The sequence below is a fragment of the Amblyraja radiata genome, chromosome 24 (genome assembly GCF_010909765.2).
Source record: "Amblyraja radiata isolate CabotCenter1 chromosome 24, sAmbRad1.1.pri, whole genome shotgun sequence".
Classification (NCBI taxonomy): domain Eukaryota; kingdom Metazoa; phylum Chordata; class Chondrichthyes; order Rajiformes; family Rajidae; genus Amblyraja; species Amblyraja radiata.
The window spans coordinates 33,595,784-33,621,496 of NC_045979.1; the positions used below are offsets into that span (position 1 = coordinate 33,595,784).

General features: G+C 45.8%; 1 protein-coding gene across 1 annotated transcript in view; it reads right to left on the bottom strand.

Moving 5' to 3' along the window:
- Positions 1-377: 377 nt before the first annotated feature.
- Positions 378-25,713, bottom strand: part of LOC116986631 (polymeric immunoglobulin receptor-like) — a 50,838-nt gene continuing 25,502 nt past the window's right edge. The window contains exons 4-11 of the mRNA XM_033042210.1: positions 13,822-14,142; positions 11,137-11,457; positions 9,456-9,773; positions 6,052-6,372; positions 4,953-5,001; positions 3,980-4,068; positions 1,067-1,113; positions 378-644 (exon numbers count right to left, since the gene is read on the bottom strand). Coding sequence (XP_032898101.1) covers positions 378-644; positions 1,067-1,113; positions 3,980-4,068; positions 4,953-5,001; positions 6,052-6,372; positions 9,456-9,773; positions 11,137-11,457; positions 13,822-14,142 — 1,733 coding nt within the window. The remainder of the gene's footprint in view (positions 645-1,066; positions 1,114-3,979; positions 4,069-4,952; positions 5,002-6,051; positions 6,373-9,455; positions 9,774-11,136; positions 11,458-13,821; positions 14,143-25,713) is intronic.

The window sequence follows — 25,713 nt, forward strand, 5'->3', positions numbered from 1 at the left end:
TCCCCGTCACCCCTTACTCTGATGAATTGAACGAAACCGCTCAGAAGGTGTTTGACAAAGTATAGCTATAAAAAGATGCCGGTTTATCCAAAGACGAACCCAAAATGCTGGAGTAACTCAGATGGTCAAGAAATATCTCTGGTGAAAATTGATGGGTGACATTTTGGGTCAGGACCTTTCTACAGACCATCTGAACATGGGTCCCAACTTCAAACATCACCTGTCTATTTTCTCCAGAGATGCTGCCTGACCTGTTGAGTTAGTCCAGCATTTTGTGTTCATCTTTGTAAACGTATAGGACAGATTAATGCAATGTAATCTAAATAGTGTGGTAAAGCAAGTGTTGCCAAAAACTCACACCGAATTAAAAATCTCTCCTAAGAAACGACAGAGGCATAGATTGACTCAGTGTTCTCTGGAGTCCCAGTACAGTGGGGTTTCCGAATGCCCTTTGGGCAGTTGCGATGAAAATTGACATCTGCGTAGACGACAGCGTTTTCAGCCGCATGCTGCCTTGATCTCGACTTCCTTTGACAATTCACCACTGCATACGTGATTCCACCTTCATTGTTGTCCAAATGGCCACCTGCCCTGGTGTTTTCCAGATTTGAATCAACGTGGTTCCCTTCCAACACTGCCATTTCCTGAAATATAACAAAATCCCATTTTACAACCTAATAGATTTGAAAGGTCCTCAACAGATGTCTATTACAAAGTAGGTCTCAAACTGTTCAGTGTACAGAACAAGCCATGGCTGCTGTTTACAACACAAAGATAGCGCAGCACGGTGGAGCAGCAGTAGTGTTTCTGCCTGACAGCGCCTACAACAGGTTTGTATTTTAGGTTAATTGGTTTGGTTTAATTGCAAATTGCTCCTAGTGTGTGTAGGATAGTGTTCGTGTGCGGGGTCACCAGTCGGCGTGGGCTCGGTGGGCCAAAGGGCGTGTTTCTGCGCTGGATGTCTTAACTGGAGTGGACTGGTGTTGCTAAACGGCCTGTGTAAACACAGATAATTCAATATTATATATTATTCTTCACTCAGAAAATGTATATTTCACATTGTTACCTGGGTGTCATTGTTGTCTTCACCGTGTGATGTATTATACTTGGATTCTGGAAAATATGTTGTCGATAGAGCCATATCAGGAACAGGTTTAAACATCATTCATTCATATATTTCATTCATGTGTTCCATGTACCTTCTATATCTCTCGTTTCCCTTTCCCCTGACTCTCAGTCTGAAGAAGGGGCTCGACTCGAAACGTCACCTGTTCCGTTTCAATAGTCAAGGGAGTTTTATTGTCATAGGTCCCAGATAGAACAATGACAATCTTACTTGCTGCAGCACAATAGAATATGTAAACATAGTACATAACGGGTGAGAGAAAAAAGTTCAGTGTGTATATATACACATTCACACATACTCAATCTGTTTATTTTATCCAGCTAAGCTGAGAACTACTATATTTGAAGATTTTCTGTTGCGCTGCTGGCAACATGTCGCTTCTGACCCGCTAATTGCTAGTGCATTTTATGTTTATCTTCAGTGTAAACCACCATCTGCAGTTCCTTCCAACACACGAATGTTGTCACAACTTTATATTTAGGGGAACCCCAAAAGTACTGCAGTATATTTGCACGTACGGAGCAAGAATCTGCCCTCTTGTTCTGGTTACTTTATGTAATGTTCAGTATGGAACATAGAAACATAGAAACATAGAAATTAGGTGCAGGAGTAGGCCATTCGGCCCTTCGAGCCTGCACCGCCATTCAATATGATCATGGCTGATCATCCAACTCAGTATCCCGTACCTGCCTTCTCTCCATACCCTCTGATCCCCTTAGCCACAAGGGCCACATCTAACTCCCTCTTAAATATAGCCAATGAACTGGCCTCGACTACCCTCTGTGGCAGAGAGTTCCAGAGATTCACCACTCTCTGTGTGAAAAAAGTTCTTCTCATCTCGATTTTAAAGGATTTCCCCCTTATCCTTAAGCTGTGACCCCTTGTCCTGGACATCCCCAACATCGGGAGCAATCTTCCTCCATCTAGCCTGTCCAACCCCTTAAGAATTTTATAAGTTTCTATAAGATCCCCTCTCAATCTCCTAAATTCTAGAGAGTATAAACCAAGTCTATCCAGTCTTTCTTCATAAGACAGTCCTGACAACCCATATATCAGTCTGGTGAACCTTCTCTGCACTCCCTCTATGGCAATAATGTCCTTCCTCAGATTTGGAGTCCAAAACTGTACGCAATACTCCAGGTGTGGTCTCACCAAGACCCCGTACAACTGCAGTAGAACCTCCCTGCTCCTATACTCAAATCCTTTTGCTATGAAAGCTAACATACCATTCGCTTTCTTCACTGCCTGCTGCACCTGCATGCCTACTTTCAATGACTGGTGTACCATGACACCCAGGTCTCGCTGCATCGCCCCTTTTCCTAGTCGGCCACCATTTAGATATTCCCTGTGCTCAACCCATCCCTCCCTAAAGCTGCCTAACCCTACCTGATCTCCCGGTTGCTAAACACTTTAACACTCCCTCCCATTCCCACACTAAACTTTCAGTCCTGGGCCACCGCCATTGTTAGAGTGAGGCCCAGCGCAAATTGAAGGAACAGTACCTCATATTTCGCTTGGGCAGCTTACACCCCAGCTTGAGTTCCCTAACTTCAAGTAGTCCTTGCTTTACCTCTCCCTCCATTCCCCGCTCCTTCCCAGTTATCTGACCAGTCTTATTGTCTCCGACTATATTTCATCTCTGTACTGCCATTCTCCTGACATCAGTCTGAAAAAGGGTCTCAAACCGAAACATTACACATTCGTTCTCTCCAGACATGCTGCTTATTTCGCTCAGTTACTCCAGCATTTTGTGTCTATCGCCCTAACGTTATCTGCGCCAACAGGTTTTCAAAAGTGCATGTGATAGTAGAATTAAGCTATTTGGCCCATCCATCTACTGCGTCATGCAATAATGACCGATCTATCTCTTCCTCCTAACCTCTTTCTCCTGCCTTCTCTCCATAATGCATGGCACCTGTAGTAATCAAGAATCTATCTATCAATGCCTTAAAAATATATATTGATAGCCTCCACAGCCTAATGCGGCAAAGATTTACTCATTCACTACCGTCTGACTAAATAAATACTTCCCCATCTCCATCCTAAAGGAATTTCCTTTAATTCTGAGGTTATGACCTCTTGTCCTAGGCTCTCCCACTAGTGGAAACATCCACTCTACATCCATTCTATACAGGACGTTCACTAATTGATCTTTCAATGATCTCCCCCCACCACTTTTCCCTCTTTTCCTTTTGTATGATGGGTCTTGGATCTGAAATGTTAACTGTTTTACTTTCCACTGATTCAGTGAACTTTCAGGTTTTCATCGGCGGTGGAGATAGTTGGCAGCTTCAAGTTCATGGGTGTTCACATCTTGGATTACCTGTCCAGGCTAGACCTGCCATGCCTCAACTACCTCCTCTGGCAGCTCCTGCCATATACCCACCGCCCTCTGTGTGAGGCAGGTATGTTGTACGTTGTCTATGTCCCTGTGAGGCTGCAGGCGTGATCTTCATTGTAACTGTACTTCACCGTGCTTGTGCATGTGACAATAAACTCGAAATAACCTGATTTGAAATACAACAGCTAATCACACAAAGCATATTTTAACAGCTGAAAGGATGAGAGTATCTCTGTAAATCTTACTTCTACCTAGCCTCTTAGTTCTAACGCATCTCTGCCATTTCACACTCAGACAGTTTATGTACAATAATGTTAAAAGAACAGTTTTTGTCACCGAGTCACCATGATAGCATCAAACATGATAACATTATTGATCATTCATGCTTCCTCCTACATTTTAATACTTTAATGCAGGGCATTTGTTGATTAGAACAGAATTAAATCTCTAGACATTCTGCAAGGGACTGAGACATGTATTGTGAAATTATTTAAGGGAAATCAGAAACTCACCCTTGGTTTTATGCTTTCGGTACCAAAGGAAGGCAATGATGAGAATCAGGAGAAGCACAGTGACACCAGACACAACTATGTAATTGATCCTGTTGGACAGAGAATAGGGAAGAGTGAGGTATGGCTCATCATTGATTCTTGGCCTTCAGTAAAGAACAAAAGTCAAGCATTTATTTGGCACATTTCATGATTTTTTTTCAGTGTGCAGCAAAGGAAATGAAGTGTAGAGTCAGGTTTGGTGGGTAATGCAGCAGCTAATCTGCTCACAGTAAAGTGACATTAACCAATGACCATGAAACTGGTTGAAGAACAATTGCGTCCAACCATTAAGGAACAATGCATGGGAACTGTTACACTTTTATAGCAATTGTTAGTTTAGTTTAGTTCAGCTGAGTTTGGTTTAGTTTAGTTTAGTTTAGTTTAGATTAAGTTAGTTTAGTTTAGAGATACAGCATGGAAACAGGCCTATCGGCGCACTAAATCTGCGTTGACCAGCAATCCCCAAACATTAGATCTACCCTATACATACCCTGAGACAATTTACAAACCTTCATGTTTTTGAAATGCTGGGAGAAAACTGGAACACATGGAGAAAACAGGAGAAAACTGGAGAAAACCCACGTGATCACTGAGAGAATGAACAAACTCCATACAGACAGCAACCGTAGTCAGGATTGAACACAAGTCTCTGGGGCAGTACGGCAGCAACTCTACCGCTGTGGTACCATGAACAATAAGTGAATGGATGAATGAATAAATGAATGTGTTTTTTGGCCAAGTATTCACTTTTTAGGGCCTTGGCGTTGTGAGGCTGTGGTTCCACTGGCTGTGTCAATGTGTATTCAGATTATTACTCCAACAGGCCTTTAATGCCAATGAACGGAAAACACAACTTTCTCCCAATTGGAGCAATCCCAATCAAAACACCAGCAATTAGTACATGGCACGTTTCATTGAAAACAGAGTAGTTTACCATGAAGTATACTTGGATCTTTTTGAAGTTTCACAAGAATATTCAAGTCCTGTTGGAACAAGGGAATAAAAATCAGTTTCACTGCTTTTCACTTGCAGTTAAACAAGAGAGCATGCTGGTCAGATGTAAGGAGTTTATATGTTTAATAGACAGGGCAATGTTTTTTCAGTGTAATTTGCAGCAAATGGGAGATGTTGTCATGAAACCCTGCGTGGGGTTTCTACGAGATCTTCGGTTTCCTCCCACACTCCAAAAACCTACAGGTTTGTAGGTTATTTCTCTAAACTAAAGACGTGCAGGTTTGTAGGTTAATTGGCTTCAGTAAATTGCCCCTTAATTTAGAATTGTCCCTAAATTGTAGAATTAGTGTAGCACGCTGGTTCTCCGGAGCTATTATAGGTGTGCAAAGCTATGAGGGACATATATAGGGTACTTTGTGGGAAATCAGCACAGCAGATGTGCACAGAAGTGGAAAACATAGGGTTGGGTTAAGGAGTAGAATATTTGGAGGGTATCTGAGCAAGAAATATTTTTAAACCAAGATGGTGGTGGCACTTAAATTGCCAAGTCTAAGAAGACTATCGATGAGGGGCTGGTAAATGGGATTAGTATCGATGGTACGTAATGATAACACAGTGGATCAAAGCTGATAGTGTTGTCTAGGAGTTAACTGTGGCCACATTTACTAATAATTTCTGTTCCCTTCCCATGTTCGCGCGACGGTCATGTGGAGATGATGGAAAGTGAAAGTGCTTGGACTGATGTCACTACAAACCTAGTTTAAAGCTGTGTAAACATAAGAGGACGTTCTAGCCGGGAAGCTGGTCTACACCAGCACTGGGGAATCTGTTTCTGGAGCCCAGCAACCAAGTATTGACAAATGGGCCATAATTCCACCATATTAATCTTGATAAATTAATTAAATAACGTGCATGGATTTCAGGGTGTCGGGGTTTATGGGGAGAAAGCACGAGAATGGGGTGAAGAGGAGAAGATAGATCAGTCATGATTGAATGGTCTATTACTGCTTCTATCACTTAATCTTATGAACCACCCCACCGCACTTCCCCTTCTTCTCCTCATCCCCTCCACTACTTACGAGTGCCGTTGATTTTCACGGGGAAACTGCAGGGCACGTCAATGCTGGAGATGGACACGTTGACCATTTCACTGGATTTTGATCCCCGTTTATTTGAGGCTGTGCAAGAATATTGATGGTGCTGGTGTTTGAAGGATTGACAATGTAGATCCAGGGCATTGTTGTCTGAGATCTTGGAATTCCCAGATGGGGTCTTTTCATACCAGGTGTAGGTAATGGGAAGGGATCCCCGGACCGACTCACATGACACTGACACTGAGCCCCCGAAACAGGAGACATTGGCTGGTGACAGAAATACAAGCACAGGAACAGACACGGGTTCTGTGGGAAAGGAGCAAACAGTCAGACACTGAGTGAACATCTGAAAATCAATCACACGCCAATATCCAACATCTCTGTATCTTAGCCAGAGCCGACAGGTTGGAATCTGACCCATCCATCTACATAGAGTCATAGAGCCATACAGCGTAGAAACAGGCCCTTCGGTCTAACTAGCCCGCACTGGCCAACACGACCAACCTACACTAGTTCCACCTGCCCATGCTTGGCCCTTAAACCTCTAAACTTATCTTATTCATGTACCTGTTCAAATTTGTTTTAAATGTTGCGATAGTACATGCCATAACTACTTCCGTCGGCTGGTCGTTTCATATACCTACCAACATTTGTGTGAAAACGTTACTCCCCTGCTTCTTGTTAAATAATTCCCCCCCCCCCCCCCCCCCCCCCCCCCCCTCATCTTAAAACAATGTTCACTGGTTCTCGATTCCCCTACTCTGGGCAAAAGACTGTGCATTTACTCGATCTATTCCTCGCATGATTTTGTACCTGCCAGAAGATCATCCCTCATCCCCCTGCGCTCCAAGAAATAAAGTCCTAGACTGCTCAACCCCTCCCTGTAGGTCTGGCCCTCAACTCACCACAACAAGATGGCTGCCGTGAAGAGAGAGTGGACGCTGGCACGATTTGGTTGCCGCTGCTCCCTCTTCACACTGTGTTTTTGATTTTCTGTTTTTGGATTGAATCCTGTTTTTAATTTGTGTCTCTGTGATGTCTTTATTACTAGTTATATTCCGATTATATGTTATTCCGATATACTATGTAAGGTGTCCTTGAGATGTTTGAAAGGCGCCCATTAAATAAAATTTATTATTATTATTAACATCATTGTAAGTCTTCTCTGCACCCTATCCAACTTGACAGGATATTTCCTTTAACATGATGATTAGAACTGACCACGAATCAGACAAATCATCAGACCCATCTTGGATTCTCTTTTACATTTTAGGAATTGCCAGCAGGAAAGGGGAGCATCGTTTATGCAGCACCGTCAGATATTCAAAGCAACAAGGAAGCTACCCATTTGTCTAATCAAAATCAAACTGTGTATGCAGGAGTGCAATTATGAAGGAAATGGACAGGGACACTCCGGTACAGATGAGGACAATGTCAGCTACTCAGATGTTGCATTTCCAAGCGACAGCCAAATTTCCCGTCAGAAAGCTCCTTCTCCTCATAATCCATTTACCAGATTTACACTTCTCTGTGTCTCTCCATCCTCCCAGCTGCCAGAACTCCCATGTCTGGCAGAGAGTGGTGAATTTCTGGGTGAATTTTACGCAGAGAGTGGTGAATCTCTGGAACTCTCTGCCACAGAAGGTAGTTGAAGCCAGTTCATTGGCTATATTTAAGAGGGAATTAGATGTGGCCCTTGTGGCTAAAGGGGTATGGAGAAAAGGCAGGTACAGGATACTGAGTTGAATGATCAGCCATGATCATATTGAATGGCGGTGCAGGCTTAAAGGGCCGAATGGTCTACTCCTGCACCTATTTTCTATGGTTCTATGTCTATGTCTGCCACTGTGCCAGTACACAGCAGCACCAGCTCTCTTTGTTTTACAATTCCAGCATCTGCCGTTAATTTTCTTTTAATCTGAATCTCTGCCACAATTCTACAATACCAACATTCAAACACCTCATTAATGCAACAGTATCACGATTAACAACTTTTTAACTTCCTTGTAAAAAATAGTTGATGGTGATCAGAGGAGGAGGAGCCATCTTGGTGAACGGCTGCTAGCAGCAGCCGTCCGTCTTAAATTCGTTTTTTTTTTAGTTTTTAGTGAGTCCTGTTTTTTTGTTTGTAGGGGATATGGTCTTTTAATGTGGGGGGGTAGGTGTTACTTTATTTATAGGTCCCTACCTGGTCGGTGTGGCAGCCTTTTTTCCGGGCTGCCCGTCGACCCGTCGTCGTGGCCTACCAGCGGGCTTGGAGCGCCGTTTCTTGGCGGGAACCACCCAGCACCTCGGCCTGCGTGGCGGCACTGCATTGGAGCGCTGCGGAGCGCTGCGGAGCGGAGCGGAGCGGAGCGGAGCGGAGCGGGCGATGCCTTGCCTGGGTCGCCGCGCTGGAGCTCTGGCGAGCTGGACCGCCGTGAGCAACATCTCCGGGCTGCGGGTTTGCGGAGCGGAGAGGCGGCGTGCGTAGAGGCGGCAAGGCGGCAGTGACGACAGCGGGGCGCCGACTTTTTCATCTGGAGCCTGGGAGCTCCAAACAGGCGCGGCCTTGTCGGCTTCGGCAGCCGCGGGATCCAACCAAGAAGCGGCCGTTCCAAGTGGCCCAGCCGCCGAAAGGACTCTCCCGACGCCGGGGCAAGACCACCCGGTGAGAACGGCCAGGGACATCGGGCCTCCGTAGAGGCAATTGCGGTGGCCCCAATAGGCCTGACTTTGGGGTGAACATGGGGTGGGGACTGGACATTGTGCCTTCCTCCACAGTGCTATCCACTGTGGGGGGATGATTTTTTTTTGTCTAACTAGTCTTGTAGGTCTGTGTCCAAGATGGCTGCCGTGAAGGGAGAGTGGACGCTGGCACGAATTGGTTGCCGCTGCTCTCTCTTCACACTGTGTTTTTGATTTTCTGTTTTTGGATTGAATTCTGTTTTTAATTTGTGTCATTGTGATGTCTTTAATTACTTGTTTTACTCCGATTATATGTCTTTACTATGTAAGGTGTCCTTGAGATTTTGTATGAAAGGCGCCCATTAAATATAAAATTTATTATTATTATTATTATTATTATACTGTTGCACTAATGAGGTGTGTGAATGGCGGTATTGTAGAATTGTGTGTAGGGAGCGAATGGGAAAGTGGAATAACATAGAACTAGTGTGACCTGTGATCGCTAGTCGGTGTGGGCTCGGTGGGCCGATGGATCCGTTTCCATGTTGCATTTGTAAACTACAACTAAACATCCCGGTGAACCTTTTCTGTAACCTCTACAAACCTTTCACATCTTTTGTTTTATGAAGCGGCGACCAGAACTGTGCACCAGCCTCCCACCTAACAAGTGTTTTATGCAGATGCCAAAGTGGAGACATAAAGTCACTCATTGGGAAACCTACCTTCAGATACTTGGAGATGTACTTGAAATGTTGGTTCGCCAGGTGCAGTAATTCCACATCTGTACCATCCTGTATCTCCAGAGTGAAGATCCTCCACAGTCACAGTAAATATTCCCCGTGCCGGGTTATCTGTGATTGACACTCTTCCGTTCTGTCCATATTTCTCATTTGTTTCCACTACATGTGTACACTGGCGACGTATCCCAGGGCACCAGTATTTTGTGTGTGAGCGGTACACTGCTGCATAGTGACAATCGATTGTGATCGCTCTTCCCACAACCCCTCTTACTTCGCTCTCAGCCCACAGTGCACCTGAAACTGGAAACATATTTCGTAAATTGAAGAGCAAAATTAGCCTTTCACAAACATACACATTATAGTATTCATCAATGTGTACAGGGGAGTCCGCCCAATCATTTTCCTAACTGTGTTGAATTCGACCTAGATTGCGACGAGAGACAGATTCTGTACACCGTCCCTCACCACTTGCACAGGTCGTTCCAAAGCGCTTCCCAGCCTGTTGCAATTGGAAGGCGCTATCTAGGGAGTCTTGGTGAGTTGCTGTAGTGCATCGTGCAGATGGTGCAAACTGCTGCTACTCTGCATCAGCGGGGGACGTTGAGGATGGGGTGTCTATCAAGCGCTATTCTGGGTCATGACAGACGAAGCACAAGTGTTCAGCAAAACTGTGGCCTAGGCCACTGCTTCTTAAACTGGTGAATGGTTCACCCAAGGGTGAATGAGATTATTTTGGGGTGAATTAGCTAATTCATGTTTTTTTTTTTGCTCATGTGACAAAATAAATAATCTATAAAATTATACGCAAGGGAGAATAAGATGAATATTACCAAAAAAACATAAGAAAATTTAGTAGAGGTTGAAGGAAAATTTGTGATAAAGACTCAAGGGTGAATGACACTGAAATAGTTTAAGATGCACTGGCCTTGGCTGCGCTTGTTCTCACTGATGTAAACCTTCCACACTCTCTTCTGGCCTTCCAATCTGACCGTCTCCACACCTACCGGGAGTTTCATTCCAAAATTATCTTTGTCAAAAGTAAGGGTTATATGTGATGGAGTGACGGGCAAGTAGATTCCAAATTAATTTTGTGAGATTACTGGAGTTCCAGTGATTCTCACAAATTAACAGAGTTAAAATCATGAACATGATCATGAAATTGCACATTAGACAGGTCTAAAGAAGAGTTTCGGCCCGAAACGTGGCCTTCGCTCCATAGATGCTTCTGCACCCGCTGAGTTTCTCCAGCACTTTTGTCTACCATGAAATTGTACATCCCTATTTATAAATGATGATGGATCAATTATAATTAATTTGGTTGCATTCTCTGTCTCAAAGTAACTGTGAGATCTTAAACGGCCGCCAGAAAATCATTTTTAAGGCTGAAGGCAGAAATTTGATAGAATGCTCTCAACCCGTTGTGATAAGTGCAGGTCTTTCGCTCTTTTCGAAGCTCAACACCTCCCAGGTGAAAGCAACAAGCAATTATTTGCCAGTCCCTCAATCAAATTCTCGCTTTTACGCCATGAGCTCACGGTGGCTGCAATGATGCCGCCTTCAAATACCTAGAAACCCACGAACATCACCACAAGGTGAAAAGCAGCAGCTCCAAGAACACGAGAGGAATTGTGAAACAGTATTCCCACGGGAAAATAACACTCACCTGTATAGTTCATTTCTGTCACATAACTGCACGTTGCTGCTCCTTTGAAGACTTTCACGTTGAGTATTTCACTGGGTTTTGTCCCACGAGTATTTGCGGCCGTGCAGTAATATTGACGGTGTTGACCTCCGAGGATTTCACAACTCAGATCCAGTTGATTGTCATACAAGATCGTTGACCACCCATGCTCGTTCTTCTCACACCATGTGTAATGGATGGGAAGGGATCCACGGACAGACTCACACGACACTGACACTGAGCCTCCGAGACGTGAGGCATTTGCTGGTGACAGATATCTGAGCACAGGAGCAGACACGTGTTCTGTGGGAATGGAGCAAACATTCAGTCACCTGTATGAACAGTTAAACACCAAACACATGCTAAATCTAAGCAGCCCTTTATCTCAGCCCGAACCGTCCGGTTGATATGTCACCGGCTCATCTACATCTCTGTAAGTGTGCGAAGCCCAGAAACTGAAGAAGGTTAGAGTTATAGAGAACCGAAATATGCCCATCACAACAGCTCATTCATGCCGACCAACATGTCTTTCTAGGCCATTTCCATATGTCCACGTTTCTCCTTTATCACTTGCAATGATCCCAATCTACTCAACTGTCCAAAATGTATTTTAAATGCTATTATTCTAACTGCCTCAACAACTTCCTCTGGCATCAGGTTCCATATAAATATCACCCAATGTGTGGACAATGTTGTCCCTCAAAACAGAAGTTGGGATGTTATGTTTCAGTTGTACATATGTTGTTGAGGTCGAACGTGGGCGAATTGTGTTCAGCTTCGGCCACTCATCTGTACAAAACGTGCCACTACGGCCAATGGCACCCTCTTTCAATAGTTCCCATTACCTCTGTCCTCCACTTTCTCATCCCACACATCGTGGGAAAATGAACATGCTTCTCGTGATTGATACATTTCTATAAGTTCCTCGCTCAATCATTTCCACACCAAGGAATGAAGTCTGAGTTTGTCCAATCGCTCCCTGCGTCAATCCCATCCTGTCCAGGCAGCGTCGCCCTAAAACCTTTCTGCACGCTGTCCACGTCAACGGCGCTTTTCTTGGAGCTGAGGGACTAAAGCTGAACACAATTCCCAAAGTGTGGACTCAACATCTGCACGTCTGATGCAGATTATTTCAAATTATTTTCTGAATGTCCTCACTGATGAAGACCAGCGTGCCAAAAACCCTATTCAATGCCTTGGAATTGAAAGGCGAAAATTAATTACGATCCCTTTAAGATAGACACAAAAGGCTGGAGTATCTCAGCGGAGCAGGCAGCATCTCTCGAGAGAAGTAATGGGTGACGTTTCGAGCCGCGACCCTTCTTCAGCCTGAGGGTCATGAGAAAGGGAGACAGAAGAGAAAAGAAAGGATAAGGTGTGAAAACAACTGATCAAAAGAAAATGTAGAATCGATAATTGTCAGCTGAAGGGAAGGTGACAACGAGGCATACAATTAGTAAAATATAATCAAGATGTCATTGAAGCTAATGGGGGGGGGGGGGGGAGGAGTAAAGCAAGGGTGACGAAGTTAGAGAAGTCAATATTCAAACCAATGGGTTGTAAGCTGCCCAAGCGAAATATGACGCGCTGTTTCTCCAATTTGCGTTCGGCCTCACTCTGACAGTGGAGGAGGTCCAGGACAGAAAGATCAGTTTGGGAATGGGAGGGGGAATTAAAGTGTTTAGCAATCGGGAAGTAGCGTAGGCCGAGGCAGACTGAGCGGAGTTGTTCAGCGAAACGATTGCCGAGTCTGCGCTTGGTCTCCCATCTACAGTATCCGCTTGTTCACACCTGGAGTGAATCTCTGCCTCACCCGAAAAGACTGTTGGAGTCCTTGGACGGAGTAGAGGGGGGAGGTGTATGGACATGTGTTGCATCCGCTGCAGTTGCTGGGGGAGGGGTGGTGTGGGTGGGAAAGGACGAGTTGACCAGGGAGTTGCGGAGGGAACTGTCACTTCGGAGAGCAGAAAGCGGTGGAGATGTAAATATGTGGCTAGTTGTGGGATAGTGTAGGTGGCGAAAATGTCGGATGATTATATGCGACCGAGGATTATATGCTGTGTGCGACGGCTGATGGGGTGAAAGATTAATTTATTCTGCTTACCACCTGGGAAATGTCGGGGTGGAGAGGCTGGCTGGCTGCCGGGCGGTGGGTGGACAGTGGCTGCCAGGGGTGGGGGCGCATTGACGGGGCAGAGGGGGAGAGAGGGCGCGGGGTAGGGAGGGAGTGACTGATCCCTGAGGTGGGGTCAGGGAGCAGGATGACCTGCCCCGGGAGGAATAAATACTGTCTGTTGAGCTCTGGGGACTGATTCCCTGTTTATTATTCTCCGGGTATTCAGACCGCGAGCAACACTTGATTCTCACTGATCTGTCAGATTATTAGTTTGAGTCGGAATGCAAACCTCTGACAGGGTGACATTTCACACAGTTCAGAGGTAGGGGAATGTTCTGAGCATCCCACTTGAAGTGGTGGCCGCTCAGTGGGACAGAGCCCGCACTGGGTGAGAGCAACATGAGTGTGGGTTCCCGACCCCCCGCCCGCTCCCCGCAGGTCTCTGCACTGCTGCGGAGCCTCTGGATATCGGTGCTGCCCTGACCCTTCCCGGAGAAAACATGGATCAGGCATTTCAGTGGAGACGTCAAGTCAATCGCTGCGAAACGTACCGTCAGATACTTGGAGTTTTACGGTAAACGTTGGATGGGCGGCAGATGTTGTAATTCCACATCTGTACCATCCTGTATCTCCAGAGTGAAGATCCTCCACAGTCACAGTAAATGTTCCTCGTGCCGGGTTATCTGTGATTGACACTCTTCCACTCCGTCCGTGTAGCCCATTTGTTTTCACTAATACTGTACATTGGCGACTCCTCCCACGGCACCAGTATTTTGTGTGTGAGCGGTTCTCTGCTGCATAGTGACAATCGATTGTGATCGCTCTTCCCACAACTCCTCTTATATCCCCCTGTCCCCACACTTCACCTGAAACTGAGGGGAGAAACTTTTAGATGGAGAGCAAATTAACTGTTTAATGGAAATAGATACATTTTGAAGATTACATGAAAGAAAACTTAAATCGTTCCATGATGTGTCATATTGCTTCACGGCCAATGTCTCCGGTCTGAAGTGCAGGCAGTGCTGTTATTGTACCAGTTGTGTCAGTTGTGTCCCCGGGTCAGTACAATTAGGGTTCACTTCCCACTCCAGATCCCTGAGCAGAAACTGGGCTGGGATCGCAGTGCGGTACTGAGGGAGCGCGGCAGTGTTGCAGGAGCTGCCTTTCAATAATCCCAGGCGGTGCCCGGCCTCTCATCCTACAGAAAGACCCCACTTTGCTATTTGATTGGCGCTGCCGCCGGCTGCGCTGCCAACATTCATCTCTCAACCGACACTGGGCCGGACCCGTGTTTAGACCTTCACCGCCTTTACAACGCCCTGACTGAGGACAGAGGACAGACGGGTTACAATCCCTGAGGAGGCGCTGTCCTGAACGGCTGCCTGTCCTGCAGCTGTCCGGTTTTTTCACTTCTTTTTTATTATTTTTAGTACGTTAAAGTGTGTAGTCGGGGGGTCTAATCTTTTTATGTGTGCGGGGTGGTGGGGGGTGGGGAACTGCTTTTTCAAGTCCCTACCTGGTCGGCGAGGCTGCCTTCCTCCGAGCAGCACCTTCGACCTGTCCTCGCGGTCTACCAGCGGGTCCTGGAGCGACGTTTCCCTGAGGGGACTTGGCCAGAACCTCGGCTTTGGCGGCGGCACAGCGCCGGAGCGCTGTCGCGGAGCGGGCGATGCCTTTCCTGGGTCGCCGCGCTGGAACTCCAGTATGCTGGGACCGCCGATGAAAACATTGTGGAGCCGCGGTTCTGTGGAGCGGCCAGCTGCGGTGCTGAACTTTACATCCCGGAGCCTGGGATCTCTCGCCGAGATCGCCAGTGTGTGGAGCTCCGTTCAACGCGGTCTGTTGGCTTGGAAGCCGCGGTCTCCCGGTAGGAAGGCGGCCATTCCTGGCACCCCAAGCCGCTGAGGGTTCTCCCGATGCCGGAGCACCAACACCCGGCGAGAACATCGGGCGCCGTGGGGGCGACTGTGGAGGCCTCAATAGACCCGACTCTGGGTGGACAAGAGGATGGGGTCTGGACTTTGTGCCCTCCCCCACAGTGGTTCCCACGGATGTTTTTGGGGGGATGTTTTTGTGTTTGGTGTTGAACTTCTTGATTGCTATGTTGTATTTTTATTAGTGTGCTGCAAGGACATCTGAATTTCCCCTGAATAAAGGGATTAATAAAGTAAATCTAATCTAATCTAATCTACTCTAATCTAATCTAATCTAATAAAGCGGGTCCCTTCCCGGAGTGCGTTACGAACGTGAAAACGCACGCCGCCAGATTCTTCCCAGCTGTTATCAGGCATCTGAAACATCCTGCCACATCCAGAGAGCAATGCCGAACTCCCGTCTACCTCTTTGATGACCCTCGGTCTACCCTTGATCGGAATTTGCTGGCTTTAACTTTCCTTTTCATGTATCTATGCACTGTATGAGGATCGATTGTAATCATGTATTGTCTTTCTGCTGGCTGGTTAGCACGCAAGAAAAAAGCTTTTCACTGTATCTCGGTCCATGTGACAATAAACTAAACTGAATTGGGAGCCAAATGTCCTGCTGCTCATCGGGGACAGTTTATATTCTCAATGTAACTGCCGTTCAATGTAAACTATCATCGTGATGCAGTTAGACCACGGGTAGTGGATAAACTACGAACATAGTCTCGATATTCAAATGTGATTTCAGATCCATCACCACAATGCACTGAATTTCATTTCCCCCATTACATGTCTGCACACACTTAACCATCTCTGCTGTGGAAAGGGTGCACGGGACCCCAACTAACATTGAACATTGGAATAGCAACATCTGGCTTTCACTCACCGGGCAGCGAGGCGATGAGAAGTATGGGAATCCACATTGTTTTATCCATAGTGACAAGGCCAGCACTTTTCTGCCTGTCGTTCAGCTCTGAGCTCTCAGATACAACCGCATCTCTCAAATAGCAATGAGGAAGAAGGGAACAGGAAGTCACATCGTGAACCACAGCGAGCCAGCAGCAGCTCGACACGTTGGGTCAGATGATCACAGAGTCATACGTCACGGAAACAGGCCCTTCTCTCCAACGCCTGAGACCAATGTGCTCATCTAAGTTAGTCAAATTTGCCCACGTTCGACCCATATCTCCCCAAAACGTCCCTATCCATGGACCTGTCCAAGTGTCTGTTACATGTTGTTATTGCAGCTGCTTCAGCCACTTCGTCAAGTATGATGTATCCGTAAGGATGGAGCGGCGGTTATCTCTGTACTCAGAGTCTGTTAACACTGAACAGTGGTGGAAATATTGATAGGCAAAAAATGCAGGAGCAACTCTGCGGGCCAGGCAGCACCTCTGGAGAAAATGGATAGGTGACGTTTCGGGTCGGGACCCTTCATGTAAACAATAATACGTTGGTTAAAATATGGCATTGAGAAAGTAGAAACGTCTAACTGGATTATTCCCTCTTGTTGAATTTGTAAGTGGACCGGCAGATCAAAAATATAATCATTGGAACTTTTGTTGTGACATATTACTGTTGACAAGGGGCAAAACAGGAAGTTGGCGTCAGGAAGTAGGGGGTTTTCACCTGAAATCAGCTGAGGTTAATTGGAGTTTGACCCTCTCCTCTCTCCTTCAACTCTTCAATTCAACTTTGAAACACTATTGTCATGAGATCCATGTTTTGAAAATGAAAAATTCTAGTGGACTGTGACGAGGTTTGTCTACAATTACCTCAGGATGGAGATCAGCTGGGAAAGCGGGATGTGGAATGTAAATGACATGTGTAATGTAACTCAAACAAGGGCGAAGTGATACACTTAGTGAAGTTAAAGCAAGGTAAAATATGCACAGTGAATTGAATTGTTAACTTGTCTTCTTCGCAATACAGAACTAATAAATAATCAGAGTTGTGTTCATGTACATTCTATTGGCTCATTGTGTACATCTACTTGCAAATATTTCGTTCTGTAGGCAACTATTTGCATTATAATATAACCTAATATCTGCTGCGGGCTATCGTTCTGGGTGTGTTACTTACAGGGGAACAGTGCAGTTTATTCGGGTTGTGTACATCAATGGCAATGTTGTGCATCACGTGGTATGGGTGTAACACACTGATGTGTCCGCCACTGATGTTAGCTGAGCGTTGGCGACCCTCAGTAAATGATCTTTTGTTAGGAGCTATTTCCTGTTTACTTGCTCAACTAAAACACTGCAGTGAGGAACCGACGATGCAGCATAACAATTACATTCCGTCTTCATTCACCTTTGACCCATGACTTCTGCAAACACTTCTCAACAAAGTGTTTGGAAGGGTAAGGTGTGAAAAGAAGTGATCAAAGGTGACAATGCTAAAGGAAAATGTAGAATGGACCATTGCCAGTCGAAGGGAAAATGCCAACGAGGCACACAATCAGTGAAATATCATCAGGAAAACAGTGAAACTAATTGGAGAACTAGGACGGGGTGGGATGGAGACAGGAGTAAAGCAAGGTTTACTTCAAGTTGGAGAAGTCAATATTCAAACGGCTGGGTTGTAAGCTGCCCAAGCGAAATAGGAGGCGCTGTTCCTCCAATTTGCGTTGGCCTCTCATTGTCATTATAGGAGGTTCAGGACAGAAAGATCAGTTTGGGAATGAGAGGGGGAGTCAAACTGTTTAGCAATCGGGAAGTAGCGTAGGCCCAGGCAGATTGAGCGGAGTTGTTCAGCGAAACGATCGCCGAGTCTGCGCAAGGTCTCCCCGATACATAGTAGTTCACACATGGAACAGCGGATATAGTAGATGAGGTTGGAGGAGATGCAAGTGCACTTCTGACACGCGAAAAGACTGTTGGGATACTTGTGCGGAGTAGAGGGGGATGGTGTAGGGACAGGTGTTGCATCTCCTGCAATTACAGTGGAAGGTTCCTGGGGAAGGGGTGGTTTGTTTGGGAAAGGCCAGGGAGTTGACCAGGGAGTTACGGAGGGAACTGTCTTTTCGGAAAGCAGAAAGCAGTGGAGATGGAAAGATGTGGCTAGTGGTGGGATCCCGTTAGAGGTGGCGAACATGTCGGAGGATTATGTGCTGTGTGCGACGGCTGATGGGGCGAAGGATGAGTTTATTCTCCTTACCACCAGGGAAATGTCCAAGTGGAGAGGCTGGCTGGCTGCCAGACGGAGGGTGGACAGCGACTGCTTGGGGTGGGGGCGCTTGACGGGGCAGAGGGAGAGAGAGAGAGAGAGAGAGAGAGAGCGAGTAGTGTGGGGGAGGGAGTGACTGATCCCTGAAGTAGGGGTGGGAAGCGGGCTGCCCTGGCTCGGGAGGACTGGCCGAAGTCTGTTGAGCTCTGGGGACTGATTCCCTGTTAATGTATCTCTGGGTATTCAGAGCGTGAGCAACACTTGTTTCTGATGGATAATTAGTTTGACTGCGAATGCAAACTTCTGAGAGGGTGACCTTTCATGCTGCTCAGAAGGCCTGTGATAACGATAACCATCCTTCTATTATTCAAAACAATCTCCCATGCATTAGTCTTTCATCACACCGTCGCATCCCATCTGTTTCTGAAATGCATTTCCAGTGTGTTGGCTATTCCAAAGGTCTCTCGTGTAAATTATCATCTTCTTCCCATCAACAGTTTAAGATCATCCAAATATCACAACGCACACTAAACTGCACTCGGTAAACTCATTTACAGAGTGATACAGCATGGAAAAGGTCCTTCGGATCACCGAGTCCACGGCGACCACTTTCGCATCCACTCCCTACACACGAGGGTGAATTTGCAGAGGGCCAATTAACCTACAAACCCATACGTCTTTGGGATGTGGGGGGAAATCCGCACACCCGGAAGAAACGATCATGGTCACAGGAAGAACGTGCTAACTCCACACAGACAGCACTCGAGGTCAGGATCGAACCCAGGACTCGGATGCTGTGAGGCAGCGGCACCACTTGCTGTGCCAATGTGTGATTGTCTGACATATTCTTCAATTTACCTTGCAGGCAAGAACAAGGATTGAACCCTGGTTGGCAGTATGGGAGCTGCATGCTTGCAAACTAGCAAGCAAACCGCAGAGTTAAGTCTATGGTACTTCATCCCCGATGGGTTTGCAAGCCGACTGTGAACATCCTTCCTTGTGTGTTGGTGGGAAGGGCTCCCCAGTCAGATCCTTTTTGCGTTGCGTTGTGTTGCACAACCACAGAGCTACACAGGGCAGCTGTGCTCTGGACAAAACTGTTATCCATCTACTTCTGGAATGTGCAATTGGCAAGAAAACTTTATTGACACAGCATTGAAACGGGCTCTTCGGCCCATCGAGACCGTGACAACCAGTGTTCACCCCATATACAATTTACTGAGCAAATGAACCTAGAAACCTGTATGTCTTTGGAGTGTGGGAGGAAACCGGAGCACCCAGAGAAAACCCATGCGGATACAAGGAGAATGTACAAACTCCATACAGACAGCGGCCGAGGTCACCAACGAACCTGGGTCTCAAGCGCTGTAAGACAGCAACTCTACCGCTGTGCCACTGTGTTCTACCTGAAACCCACTGACCTGCCAGAGCAAGGTGCTCTCGAAATGCAACACCTGTCCCTTTACTTCCCCCCTCGACTCCATTCAAGGACCCAAGCAGTCGTTCCAGGTGCGACAGAGGTTCACCTGTATCTCCTCCAACCTCATCCACTGCACCCGCTGCTCTAGATTTCAGCTGATCTACATCGGTGAGACCAAGCGGAGGTTGGGCGATCGTTTCGCCGAACACCTCCGCTCGGTCCGCTAGAACCTACCTGAACTCCCGGTAGCTCAGCACTTCAATTCCCCCTCCCATTCCCAATCCGACCTCTCTGTCCTGGGTCTCCTCCATTGCCAGTGAGCAACACCGGAAATTGGAGGAACAGCACCTCATATTCCGCTTGGGGAGCCTGCATCCGACGGGCATGAACATTGAATTCTCCCAATTTTGTTAGCCCTTGCTGTCTCCTCCCCTTCCTTAGCCCTCGAGCTGTGTCCTACCATCCCTCAGCCCTCGGGCTCCTCCCCCTCCTTTGTTTCCTTCCTTCTCCCTGCCACCCCCTATCAGTCTGAAGAAGGTTTTCGGCCCGAAACGTTACCTATTTCCTTCGCTCCATAGATGCTGCTGCACCCGCTGAGTTTCTCAAGCATTTTTGTGCACATTCTTATACTCTACATGTTCTTACTGAATATTTGAGAACCAGAAGACATAGTTTGAGAACCAGAGACATTGGTTTAGGGTGAGGGGGAAATATTTAATAGGTACCGAATGGAAGCTGGACTGGATATGTTTAGAGTGAAATGGGCCAAATGTCTTTAGACAGAGGGTGGTGAGTTTGTGGAATTTACTTCAACAGACAACTGTGGAAGCCAATTCGATGGATATTTTTTAGGCAGAGATTGACAGATTCCTGATTAGTGTGGGAGTCGGGGGTTATGGAGTGAGGGCAGGTGAATGGAGTTGATAGGGGAAGATAGATCAGCCACGATTGAATGGCCGAGTAGAGTTGATGTGCCGAAAGGCCTAATTCTGCACTTAGAACTTATGAATCTATGAACATTGTTTGTTTGTGGGTTTCTGATGCAGTCATATCCTGAGAAAAGTAACATCAGTCTGAAATAGGGTCCTGGCCTGAAATGTCACTTGCCCGTTTCCTTTCAGAGGTGCTGCCTGATCCACTTAAGTGTTTTTTTTGTTTTGCTCAACTGCTCATATTAACAAGAAGCACGTTGACCACAGCTCACACATTTGACTCAGAACACAATATTTATTTCCATTGCTCATTGGCCTTTGATGTTCTTGGTTCTTGGTTTCTTGGTCCTCCAAAATATTTCAACTGGAATTTAAACTGGAGGTGGTGAAGGGAGGGATTAAGCCAGAAAGGGTTATTGGGAAGAAAGTGCTACTTTAAATTTAGTTGCATCTGGTCGGGTAACTATAGTTTGGTGGAGATTATTCCATGCTTTAATTGTGCGTGGGAAGAACAAATTGCTGTTTACATCTGTCTTTGTAGTTGGGATCACAAATTGGATCGAATGCCCTCGTCTGCTCCTAATTGGTTTGGGTTTGGTGTATGTCCTAATCTATGTCTGGCTGACCATTTAACATTTTGTAAAAACAGGTCAAACGGTGAGCTTCACGTCTGTCTTGGAGAGGGTTCCACCCCAGAGAATTCAGAAGTTTTGTGACACTCGCTTCTTTCTCATAGGTGTTAGTAGCACATCGAGCTGCCTGTCTTTGGACACGTTCGATGGAAGAAATGTTTTTATTTGTGTATGGGTCCCATGCTGCAACTGCGTTGTCCAAATTAGGTCTAACGAGGGTGAAATACAGCTTCTCCTTGACAGAAGTTGAACAATGATAGAGGTTGCGCCTCAGGAAGTTTAGGACACCTGTTGCTTTCACTGTCGCATGATGAGTCTGACTATTCCAACGCAGATCATTCTGCAATTTGATGCCAAGATATTTGGTTTGTTTGGATTTTTCAAGGGTGGCACCAAGTATATTGTAAGATGTTTCGCCTGGATTCCTCTTTCTGGTGACACACAGTTTCACATTTGGAAGGGTTGAACTGCATGCCCCATTGTTGTGACCACTCAACCATAATAATATCGAGATCCTTTTGGAGAGCACCTTCATCATCCGCGGACTTAATTGGACGGTACAGCAAACAATCATCAGCGAATAGTCTGGTCGTACTTGCGACTTTTTCATGGATGTCATTTATGTAAAGCAAAAATAGGTGTGGGCCAAGTACTGTGCCCTGTGGTGTACCACTCAACATTGGATGCCAATTGGAGCCCTTTCCATTCACACACACACACGCTGAAGACGTTTTGTCAGGAAACTGGAAATCCATCGTTTCGTGTTGGAACGAATACCATAGAAGTCAAGCTTCCGAAGCAGTCTCTGGTGTGGGATGACATCAAATGCTTTAGAAAAGTCTAGCACAACTAAATCCATGATGACGTTATTATCAAGGTGCTTGGTCAGGTCATTTGTCGTCAGGATAAGCTGAGACTCGCATGATCTAAGCCTCCTAAATGCATGTTGGTTGTCAGCAAGAATATTATGTTTGCTCACGTGTCGCATCAGGTTTCTATCAATAATGTGCTCCAGCAATTTGCAGCAAGTACTTGTTAGTGAAACAGGACGACAATTCGCTGGGTTGGTGGTTGAACCCTTCTTAAAGAGAGGAGTGATGTTGGCCTTCCTCCAATCCAGCGGAACATCGCCCGAGTCAAGCGACTGTTCGAAAATGAACTGCAAAACTGGAGCCAGTTCTTCGGCTGCGATCTTGAGGGCTTGATTCTGTATCTGATCTGGTCCGATGTGTTTGTACATTGACTGGAAATGTGTTCAAAACATATAAATGTGTATTGTAGGGTGAACAAACGAATGAACACATATGTCAGGCTCCATTATGTCCCTCATAACTACACTATGCATTAAACTCATAGCTTATCCTTCATCATGTCAATATCCAGTACTAGTTCTATTTCCATAGATCCCGAAATATCTAAGAAACATTTATTCCCAGGCTAGATTGTTTTTGAGTCATAGAGTCATACAACACACAAACAGGCCCTTCGGCCCAACTTACCCCTCCTCACTGTGTCTGGACAATTGAGCCAATGAAAACCTCATCCCTTCACCTGCACTCTCCTGCTCTGTAAGAACTTTGTATATTTCGAAGAGAGTACCTCTAGAGTTGAGACGAGGTCCTGTAGCAATGCTGCTAAGACCAGAATTTCCAATCGAACTTTCTTCTTCTACAGAAATTGCCTTTTTTTTGTGGGGGATTTCTGTGGTCATGACAGTTGAATTTTCTTGGTTTCGGATCTCACCCAGAAATGTACAGTTCAGGCAGTGATGTACTCTACCAGTTGGCACTGAGGTGCTCGTAGGTCGTGTGCTCATGTACTGGGGAGGGACGTTGTAGACGGCAAGATTTCACGTGGACTCTGGGCTTGTTTTCAGAATTTTTTTAAAATTACGAATTGGCCAACATTGGTTACAGATGTCCTGGGAAAGATGCCCTCAGATACAAAGCATTCAGTGCCTTTTACACAACCACATCTACATTACCTTCCTCCCCTAACTTTACCTTGCATTCTCAGTGAGTAGAAAAGATAAAGGAATTCATGTATATTACTCTGTTGTGCTGCTGCAAGTACAAACTACATGACAATAAAACACACTTGACTCATTTTTTGCCTTCTAATAGGCTATAACATCTGTGAATATTTCTGCAGTTCCACGATACATTACTCCCCTCCATTTCCCCTTGGCTGTGCAGTATCTAGGGATGGGCTCACTTAGGATCATTTTATTTGCAACTGGTCACTGAGGCAGGTAAAATCCAGTCTAGACCATGTTTCAGTGAGACCCCTTACCGAGGCTTGAGGATCATTTTACATCTTGGGCTTATCTGCCTTAGCCCACTATCCACTTGAACACATGTCCTTGCTTGATCCATTGCCCCTTTACGGACTTGTACCTACAATATTTTGGACCAGAGACAATGAGTTGTGGTGTGCTTAGACAGACCCTTGCAAGTAATTATGATGGGAATGTTTAATTATTATCTTAATTTACGCAGACCCCACTCTTCTTCGTCTGAATGTTCAATTAACCTACCCTTTGTCTATTATAACGATGGTTCTCTTACCTCTGGCTCTTGTGGATCTCGGCAGGGAACCAGATAATCCTCAGTCGAGGGACCGGGGTTTCCTGGGAACTCGTTCGGCAGTTCAGACTTAATGGATCCGATAGTGCACTTTTCACTCCACTCGAGGTCCCGGCCAGACAGCAGCCGCATACTTAGTCATCGGAGATGGTCCCAGTGAGATCCTGCCAACTACGCCAATGTTAAATTTCTATCCGCGCTATCAAACAACAAACCCCATTGGTCACTTTAAGAATGTAACAAGTCCTCTTTATTACGCATGCGGGAGTGGGAGAGCGTCCACTAGTCTGGTTACATTATCGTTGCCCCCTCGCGGTCCCACTCAATTATTCTTTGCACAGGCAGTATATTTATACATGAATAGTCACGGGTCTAGTTAATCACACAATCAGCACATTCGTGCACCGGTTCTGATTGTTTAGAACAGATCTGTTTTTCTGTGCAGTACAACTCCGTATCGGGACTCTTCCCTTTTTAGTCACAATACCTTTTGCAGTTCTGTAAAACCATTCATTAGTTAGCAATTCTTAGTAAGTAAAGCAGGCTCACCACGCGCAACAAGCAATCTGTAATGTACACATTAACTCTTAAACCCCCATCCATAGTTTAAGAACCAGAGGATATAGGTTTAAGGTGAGGGGGGCAGATTTAATAGGAACCTGAGGGAACCTGGACAGGATAGGTTAACAGCCGTATTTCTTTCCTCAGAGGGTGGTGAAACTGTGGAATTTATTTTAACAGACGGTTGTGGAAGCCAATCCAATGGATATTTCTGAGACAGAGATTGACAATTCCTGATCAGTGGGGGTGTCAGGGGTTAGAAGGTGAAGGAAGGAGAATGGGGATGGGAGGGACAGATGGATCAGCCATGATTGAATCATGGAGTAGACTTGATTGGCCGAAAGGTCTAATTCTGCACTAAAAACTTACTAACCTATGCACATTGTATGTTTGTGGGTTTCTGCGGCAGTCATATTCTGAGAAAAGTAACACCAGTCTGAAGTAGGGTCCTGACCTGAAATGTCATCTGCCCATTTCCATTCAGAGATGCTGCTAGACCCACTGAAGTTTTTTTGTGTTTTGCTCAACTGCTCATATTGACGGGAAGCACGTTGACCACAGCAAGATGCAGCTCACACATTTGACTCAGAACACAATATTTATTTCCATCGCACGATGGCCTTTGATGTGTTTGTACATTGACTGGAAATGTGTTAAAAAAAATGTGTACTGTAGGGTGAACAAATTAATGCACAAATATGTCAGCCCCCACTAGGTCTTTCATAACTACACTATGCATTAAAACCATACCTTATCCTTTATCATGTCAATATCCAGTACTAGTTCTATTTCCATGGATCCTTTAATATCTAAGAAACAATTGTTCCCAGGCTAGGTTGATTTCGAGTCATAGATTCATACAACGAAGAAACAGGCCCTTCGGCCCTACTTACCATTCCTCACTACGTGCCATGGAAAACCTAATCCCTTCACCTGCACTCTCCTGCTCTGTAAGAACTTTGTATATTTCGAACAGAGTACCTCTAGAGTTGAGAAGAGGTCCTGTAGCAATGCTGCTAAGACCAGCATTTCCAATCGAACTTATTTCTGCTGCATCTTGGGCATCTCTGCCTTAGCCCACTATCCACTTGAACCAATTTTCTTGCTTGATCCATTGCCCCTTTATGGACTTGAACACACAATATATTGGCCCAGAGACAATGGGATGTGGTGTGCCTAGGCTGACCCTTGCAAGGAATGATGATGGGAGGGTTGGGGAATTTGTG